Source organism: Vigna radiata, chromosome 6 (assembly GCF_000741045.1).
Source record: "Vigna radiata var. radiata cultivar VC1973A chromosome 6, Vradiata_ver6, whole genome shotgun sequence".
Taxonomy (NCBI): domain Eukaryota; kingdom Viridiplantae; phylum Streptophyta; class Magnoliopsida; order Fabales; family Fabaceae; genus Vigna; species Vigna radiata.
This window is the reverse complement of record NC_028356.1, coordinates 33,558,275-33,567,971: the sequence shown is the minus strand read 5'-3', so window position 1 is coordinate 33,567,971 and position 9,697 is coordinate 33,558,275. Positions and strand designations below refer to the sequence as shown.

Below are 9,697 nucleotides of genomic sequence, written 5' to 3'. Positions count from 1 at the left end.
ATATATATATATATATATATATATATATATATATATATATATATATATATATATATATATATTAAAGGATGATAGTTTAAGATAATTTTTCTTATAAAGAGAATATATTTAAATCTCTCACTTGTTTTGAACTCTACAATGAATCTATTTTATTTTATTATTTTATTTTATAAAATACATGAACCACCGAAAATGTGACACTATTAAAAATTTGTCACATTCTGTGTTTCAAAGTATCATTGTCCATTAAAGAAAGATAGAATTTTAAAATTAAGTTGTTTTGGAATTAATAAAGTTAGTTTGTAGTTTTAGTTTATGTTTGCTGTTGAAATTTGTAATGTTTTTTTTAAAAGAAAAAAAAGAGTAGAATTTTGATATGTTTAATAGTTTAAGAATCGAAATCAAAAGACAGTTTTGAATATTTTTTTTTATTTTGGAAATATTTTTTGTAATAAATTTTTTGTTTTTAAAACAGATAATATATTCTAAAATCGTTCTTAAAAAAATTACTCAGACAAAACTAATTTTTCTAGTAATTGAATATAACATTATACATAAATTATATTCAAAATGTGAATTTATGTATAAAGAAAAAGAAAAATAGATGACATGTTTATAAGAATATAATGTGTTAGTAAATATTGTAAATATAATAACATTTAAGAGGAATGAAGAATTTATAGACAACATTTTTGTGTTGTCATAACTCTTATTGAAAATGAACATTATTAAAAAAAAAAGTATTTGAAAACACTTGAAATCCAATAACGTTCATAAAATATAAATAATATTTTTTTTACTAATGTTTTCTTTCTCTATTTGTATTTTCTTGAAATTGATTCGTTTGCACAGTAAAATGAGTAATATTTATGAGAATGTTGAATTTGTTCTTATATACTTTTTTTTTTTTTCATTTTTGCTAATTGTTGTTTCTTTTTATTGTGATTTTTGCCTTTCTTTTATTAAAATAATGTAAGGATGTTGATCACTTTAAAATCTACGATTTGAAGATTGATTTTAATTTCTCTTTATACCTTTATCAATATAACAATTTTATTTCATTTGATATTTCATAGACCAATTGAAGTTTAACACAACTTTAAATCTTTTCTTAGATCTTTTTTGGATTCTTAATTGTTGGTACTTTGTCAACATGCTAACTAAATTCTTATGTTCTTTTTTAAGTCTTTCTTAATGTTAGAACTTTAAGCTTTTAAAACAATTTAAATTAGTCATAAATGCTAATTCATTCTGAGGTACCATGAATGTTATTTTATTTTGTAATTTTATTGAATTTCACAAAATTAAAGAGTGTATAACATAATTAGTTATGATGTTAACATGAATTACTATTACCATTAAAAAATACATTAAATAGATATATAAAATTGAACAAATCATGTTTAGGATTTCTAATCACATTTTCTTACCTTCTAATGTTTAGATTACAATTAATTTTAAGAGTTATATTTGTCTAGTTTAGTTACGCATTGACGAGAATTAGAAATTAATAAGTATAAGATTTTTTTTTATTGAATGAAAACAGCATATGCATGAGTGTTAAACTAGGAAATGTTATATTTGATTTATAAAGCATTGGTGGTATTGATGAGACAATTATCTCTATTTAGATATCTTTGTAAGATATTTTAAAAACTTTTTGTGTTTTGAGAAATTTATGTGAATGATAGTTTTTTTTATGTAGGATTGTGCTTACACTCCTAATTTGATTGTTCAAAATGGTTTAAAAGTGTACGATATGATATTCAGAACAATCGGTTACAGTGAATAGCTGGTCGGTCCACGTTTTTGTTGGGCCTTAATAAGGCTAATTCTTCTTATTGGGCTTGTAGTCCATCAGAATCAAAGATATCTTATTAAAGATATTGAGAATAAAATAATATCTGTTAAAGATATCTGTTTATAAGTGATCAAGTAAGTTTGTTTATATTATATTCTGTTAATATTTTATTGGGCCTATGGTAGATCCATCAGACAAATTATAAACAGAGAAAGAAGACCACAAACCAGACCACAAACCAGGTATGCTCAAATACATCCCAATTAACATCCTCACTGAGTTTATACAGAGATCTCATTCTCTACTCTCATATTGAGAGTTATCAGTTCAAGAACCAAGGTTCTTCTATACCAATCCTTGACTTGGGCGTCAGAGTGCCTTTTGCAGGTACCTCCCTCCTCGGTCAAAGCTTGAAGATCACCAAACGGTCAAGGATGAAGGAGAGCGAGCGGTCAAGACCTAAGAAAAGCAAGCGATCCAGTCAATCCAAGCACCAGAAAGTGATAAAGCCGCGTCAGTCAGGTTAGTCTTTCGGTCCCACAAAATATTTACCGAAACAAAAAGTGATTGATAAAACACTTCATAATATTAAAGAAAGTGTATTAAATAGGCTAAATTATCAAATTGAAGAATTCTAAAATTTAAAAAACAAGTTACTGATGGAGACATAAGTATTAGCATTGATTTGTGATTATATTGAGACATAAGTATTAGCATTGATTTGTGATTATATTGGAGACAAGTATTTGGATTGTGATTATATGTGACTATAAAATGAATATTCTATTTATGTGATGACTGAAAATGCAATAAAATAATAAATCTTTTTAAATTCTTAAAATGATAAATAAATATTATAGAAGTCATTCATTTTCCAAACAATAATAGGAGAGAGAAGATGTATCAATTCCTATAACTATTTCATAAGATCACTAATTAATGATTTGTTTTATCTTATATCACTTCAAACTTGTGCTTTATGAAATTTTGAAAAATTTAAGTTTATCATAAAAGATAATATGTTGAATGAATATGTCATTTCAAAGGAAATGACTTGAAATTCTAAAAAGAAGTTTAAAATATATTAGAATGAGTATAGTATTGAATTAGCTTCTCAAGCTAGTCTAAACCCATTTTTAAACGTGATTTTGTAAAGTATTGGTCTTTGGATATATAAAGATAACTTAGAGAGTGATAGAAAAATTTAAGAGTTTGTTTGGGAAACATGTAAACAAATTTCCAATCCGTGTTTTATTTTCCAATTACTTAATAAATTCATCTTGATGTCTAAATCAAGTACCAAAAGGGATTGTTGTCATTATTTATTGTTGTGTTTTGCCACCGATCTAACTTGTCAACCTTACTAGGCTGGGGACGTGGCACAACATTTGCCATCAATCACTCTTGCAAACTTGGGACATAGTGCATATGTCTTAAACAGGTTGAGACATGACACATTGTTTGTCACGTCGAAAGAAAACTAATATTATCGGTCATTGAGGACTAAATCAGTGACTTACTAAAAGGAGAGGGATGTAAATGGATCAAAGTTTAGAAGAAGGATAAAAACAAAAAATGCCTGATAATTTAGAGACCAAAAACATATTTAACCTATTTTTTTATAAATCTATTTTTCCATATCATAAATATTCCTCTTCATCTCATGCTAGCAATGGCATTTCATTACTATACCAAACATTTTTGTATGGTTTAAAACAAACTAGGTGCTAATAGTACACTAAACTATATGATTTTCTTTTACAAAATCAATATAAATGTTCTTTCATTGACACTTCTCTTTTCTTGAAACATGATCACAATTTTACCATCGCTATACTTGTTTATGTGTACGACACAATTCTTACAAGGAACAACAATATTGAGATACAATACATCACCAATATTATTAAGATCAACTAAATCTAAATGATCTCATATACTTTCTTGGCATCAAGGTGGCTCGTAACTAGAGCTGTCAAAACGGGTAACCCGGCTCGACCCGACTCGACCCACCACGGGTTGGTCACTTAGTGAGACAACCCAACCCGGCTCATTTATTAGCGAGCCGGAAAAATCTGAACCCGACTTGACCCACCACAAGTTGGTGGGTAAACGGGTTGGCTCACTAGCCCATTTAATTAGAGTTTTTTTAAATAAAAAAAATACAAACTTTTTATATTCAAATTTAAACAAATTTCACTCCCAAAAAATGATGTTAAACTGAAAACAATTCAAAATAATAATAAAAAGTACAATATATAATCCAAATATCATCCAAAAACAAACACAAAAAACATACAAAAAAACCTGCTCCTTGAAGAATTCCAGTGAAGAAGTGAGAGTGAATGCACCGTAAATGAGAGAAAGTTCCGTGAGAGTGATTTGTGAAAGCAGAAGTTACTTTCTTGGTATACATAGTGAGTGAAGAGAGTATTTTATTTTTTAGGGTTTCATAAATAAAATAATAAATTAAAAAAACAAATTAGGTAGGTGGGTTGGCGGGCCAACCCGGCCCACCACGGGTTTTATTAGAAAGTGGGTTTTAAAGCCTAACTCAACCCCACAAAACCGGCTTGTAAGGTGAGGTTTGCACCTCACTTATATATTATAAATTGGCCTTATCTCTAGTCGATGTGGGACTTCCAACACACCCCCTTCATGCCGAGGTATATACATCTCGTGCGTGATAGTAGAAATTGGACGGTCCAATAGTGGCCCGACAACGGGCGGAATAAAAACAGAAATGCCCACTTAGAACTCGCTAGGATAGGCTTTAACCATGGCTCTAATACCATGTTAGAAGTGGGTTTTAGGCCTAACTCAACCCCACAAAACCGGCTTGTAAGGTGAGGTCTGCACCCCACTTATATATTATAAATTGGCCTTATCTCTAGTCGATGTGGGACTTCCAACACCCCCCCCCCACGTCGAGGTATATACATCTCGAGTGTGAGACTAGATATTAATGGGTGGTCATCCTCACCTTACAAGCCGGTTTTGTGGGGTTGAGTTAGGCTTTAAAACCCACTTTCTAATATCAGAGCCATGATTAGAGCCTATCCTAGCGAGTTCTAAGTGGGCATTTCTGTTTCTATTCCACTCGTTGTCGGGCCAATATTGGACCACCCAATTTCTACTATCACACACGAGATGTCTATACCTCGGCGTGAAGGAGGTGTGTTGGAAGTCTCACATCGACTAGAGATAAGACCAATTTATAATATATAAGTGAGGTGCAATCCTCACCTTACAAGCCGGTTTTGTGGGGTTGAGTTAGGCTTTAAAACCTACTTTCTAAAGATTTAAGAAAAAGAATTGAAAAAGATGCTCCAAAAAAGAAAGATTTAAGAAGAATTCAAGAAGAAAAAGATCGAATAATAAAAAAATTCAAGAAAAAAGAAGATTCAAGAAGACAAGAAAAAAGAATTCAAGAAGAAAAAGAAATCCAATAAAAAATTCAAGAAAAAAGAAGAGATTTTTAGGGGTTGAAGTCAAGGCACTGGTGAACCGAGGGGTGAAGGTTTGGTGCATCAGTGGCACAAGTGGCGGAGACGGTGGCCGGTGGCGAGCAGCGACGGACAGCAACACCGGACAGATGCGAGACAAAAATTAGAGATTGCCCATTGAAGCATAAATGTTGAAAAAGAAACTTTTAGGGGCTGCCGGCGGCCATGTCGGCCGACCGCCGGCAGACAACAAAGACAGCGGAAGCGGATCAGACAAGCTCTTACTCTCTCTTTATCACGAAATAAGAAATACAATATTTCATTCTTTCTTCTTTCTAACATGGTATCAGAGCTATGGTTAGAACCTATCCTAGCGATATTTGTTGGGCATATTGTTCCACCCGCTATTGGGCCGTTATTGGACCACCCATTAATATCTAGTCTCACGCTCGTGATGTATATATCTAGGCGTGAGGGGGGTGTGTTGGAAGTCCCACATCGACTAGAGATAAGGCCAATTTATAATATATAAGTGGAGTGCAGACCTCACCTTACAAGCCGATTTTGTGGGATTGAGTTAGGCCTAAAACCCACTTCTAACAGGTTCAACCCGCATGAACTGGGTTTAAATGAGTCGGGTTGAAATCTGACCCGCATAAAAAAAAATTCAATTTTTTCAAATCCAACCCGACCCGAACTCGTGGTGAGCCGAATTGGCTTGCGGGTTTGTGACCCATTTTGACAGATATACTCGTAACAACATTAGTATCCACATTTGTCAACGAAAGTATACTTTAATCGGGTGTTTTAGTCTTATCTCTTACATCTTCTTTGCGTTATGGATTAAGGATAATCTAGTAGGATATTCTTATATTGATTTAGTATAGATATAAATATGAGTAGTACTTGATTATTTAATTTTGATCATGAATATGTACATAATTATCATGTCTATGTGTTTCCTAATTCAATTCAATACTCATACTTTTTTCATTTTAAATTATTAAGTTATTAGATAATGTAATAAACTTATACTAACTTTAATTTTTTTAACTTATTTTTGAGTACATATTTAATCTTTTATATCTTTTATATAATTATTTGATCTTTATTCAATTGTTATTTATTTAATAATTTTATTGATAGAATTATGATTTCGTTTTTATGTAATTTTTATTTTTACAAAAAAATATTAAATTAATATTTATAATAGTAAAAGAACACACAAACAAAAATAAAATATATAATCACATAAAGATAAAACGAGATAAAAAAATTTATTATCATTAAATATAATAATAAAAATAAAAATCTTCAGAAATAAAATAACCAAACTCGTATCCGTCATCCCATTAGATAATCACTGGACACCATCCTCTTTGATGCAAATACTCTAAGGCCAATTCAAACTCTGGGACTGACATTTTGTGAAGCCACGACAAAAATAATAAATAAGACCCATTTATACTTAGTATATATATATATATATAATTTACATAAATAAGAATCACACAGTTTTACTAAAAATGGTATATTTCATTACATTAAATTAATAACATTTTCTAGTAAATTTTAAAATTATATTGTTCAGTTAATATGCTGCAATTGCAATACCTGTCGTTTGTTTCTTTAACACATGAATTCAAGTTACAATATCAAACCAAATTATTTTTTATTTTTATTTTTGAATGCAGAGAATATCAAACTAGTTAACTACAAATTTATACATGTTCACCATTTTGTCGTTATTTCCCTATTAAATCCCACTTATCACATACTTTTCTTTCTTTCTGTACATAAATTCTCATAAAAACTTTATCATATCAACAATATACATATTTGTTTTGAAATGATTTGAATTCAATCTGGTTTGAGGAATAATTTTTTATTACCGTAATTTAATACATTAAAACGTATTAATCCTCTTTAAATCGTTTTTTTTATCGCTTATTTTAATTACAGCTGATTAATATATTTAAATTGTATTAATTTGTTAATACACAATCTAAATGAAATTTTTTTATCTGGGATTTTGTTTTCTACCAATAGTAGCACTAATCATATCACTATAACACAAACTTTCACGGATCAAAGATCACAGATGTAGTTAAGTAGCCGACAATACTTTGGTTCTGCTACAAATGCACCAGCTCGATTTCACAGCTCAAAAGTCACAACCAGACAAAAAGAAATTACGAGATCCTTCTATATAAAAGTGAAAAAACAAAACCAAATGGCAAAAATATCTAACTAGATATAGACATAGTTAATTATCAATGGACAAAACCACAGGATAACTCCATCAGAAGCATTGCTGCCTCAGCTACTTCATCCCGTGGAAACACTTTTTGTTGGAAAGATGAGTTTTTACTGCTCAAACTTATGGCAAAATCCTTCAAATATTCAATCTTTCTCAGCCCCTCAGATGAGCCTGCAGAAGCAATAGTAGTAGTAGTAGTAGTAGTACTGGACTTGTACTTGTTCTTGAACTGTGCAAAATGGTTTCCACGAGACTTTTTCTCCTTGTTGTACACTCTGGTCTTTGCATATACTGAGTTTATGGGAGTGACCAAACCATTTGAAGCTTCAGCCATTGCCCTTCTTGCCTTCCTCTGTCTAATTCCACAGGCATTGCAAAGCGACTGCACCACCAAAATCTTGCATGTTAATAAATCATTCATTTGTTTATTCTTGATGATACATATATACACTTGTCCAATAGAATTTAAACTCAGTTTTAATGCTTAACATAGACAACATGTGTATAGTACTGTCTAATTAAGGTTTTTGCAGTGTTATACTATTGACAAGTTGTTAAAGAAAAGAGGGTTTGTTACAAAGGAAAAGATTAACCTTAGGACCCTTAGGGCCACTCCTCCAAAGTGGGGTAGTGCTTGTGTTACAGTCCGAACAAACCCTAGTGGTGCTACTGCTGGTGTTGCGAGGGCTTCTTTGGCTGTATCTGATTTCTTGCCCTTGTGGATTCAATCTGTCAGAGGTTGGACTCATGCTCCTTCTCATCATCTTTTTCATTAACCTCATCTTTGAAGACATCCATTTCCCAGACCCATGACTGTGTTTTATGTCTTCATCGTCCATTTTGTACGACCCTAAATTACCCTCATTTCTCCTGCTAATTGGATCAACCGTAACTGGCTCAGGTGAATTCAGATTGTTGCTTGATGATCCATCATGCAATACCATCTTCTCATCCTAACAGTCAAGATCAACATATATGTTAGATCTATACCCAGGTAAAAAGTTATTTCTAAAAATGATACTAATGTTTTATTTCACTTTCTAGAGCTAAGTGAAAGAAAAAGAGAGACACAAACATGATAGATAATATGATAGCTATGAAAAAAAAGATGAAAAGAGAAAGAAAACTGAAAATGAATTCAATGGAATGCATGTGAGTGAAATCAAAACTCTACTGTTACTGTAATCAGAGTTATCAGCAAGAAGAATAAATTTGACCTAATGTAAAGAGAGACAATGATTAATCAATCAAGATGATGAAATTCAGGCAAACATATATATATACAGTAAAATTAGGATAAGTAACCTAATAAGAATTTTTTTTCTTAAAGCAAAAATAATATTAGTTTTTCCTGTTGATTAATTAAAGACATAAGTGATGCTTAGCAAGCTAATATCTCTCTGATGGATAGATATATATGATAAAGCTGGTAAAGAAGTTAAAATAATGAAAAATCTTGATGAAATAAATATGCAGAAGATATTAAGAGGGATTGAATATGAATATGATATGTTATACCTGTTGATAAGTTTGTGTGAAGGCTCCAATTTCTATGGTTTTCCTTGGATCAAAGATGTTGAAGAAGGTAGGGCAATCCTGATTATTAGAAGAAATGAAGATTTGGGTTTGAGGTTGTAAGGAAGGAGATGGTGAGTGGAGGGAATAAGGAGTCATGGATATGGAGAGAAAGAGAGAGAGAAAAGTTTGATGTGAAGTATGCAAAAGTAATGGACAATGGAGAGTACAGAGGGATAGGGAAGGAAGAAGAAGAAGAAGTGAGAAATGGGGAATGAAACAATGAATGAGAAAGAGAGTTATCATAGGGTGGTAGGGTTCTTATAAACGGAAGGAGAGGCTAAAAAGAGAAGGGTTGTCTGCTGCAAGGCATTCACGTGATTACTTTCATATACAAAACAAAATACATTAACAAGAGACAAGACAGTGTTACTACTCCAGAATTCCTCCTCTAGTACGACAAATTCAACCATTTCTGCAGTTTTTCTGTCCTCCTGTCAAATTATATAATAATAAATATTATTTTATTATGGTTTTTTCAACAAAATTTATCAAAAATATAAACATGTGTTTTTCACTCCAAATTAAGTTATTAATTAAGATTTTCTTTGATATCACTTCCAACCTGATATAATAGATTTATGAATTTTGTTTAGTTATATATATGTTTAACTT

The 9,697-nt window shown here is 31.0% G+C and overlaps 1 protein-coding gene across 1 annotated transcript; it reads right to left on the bottom strand.

Annotated features, from left to right (window-relative positions):
- Positions 1–7,377: 7,377 nt before the first annotated feature.
- LOC106764137 (putative GATA transcription factor 22) lies at positions 7,378–9,457 on the bottom strand. The gene is made up of 3 exons (XM_014648369.2): positions 9,026–9,457; positions 8,101–8,460; positions 7,378–7,889 (listed from the first exon to the last, which is right to left on the bottom strand). Exons 1-3 carry the CDS (start codon positions 9,326–9,328, stop codon positions 7,521–7,523), a joined length of 1,032 nt encoding a protein of 343 aa, XP_014503855.1. The 5' UTR covers positions 9,329–9,457; the 3' UTR covers positions 7,378–7,520.
- Between the last annotated feature and the right edge of the window lie 240 nt (positions 9,458–9,697).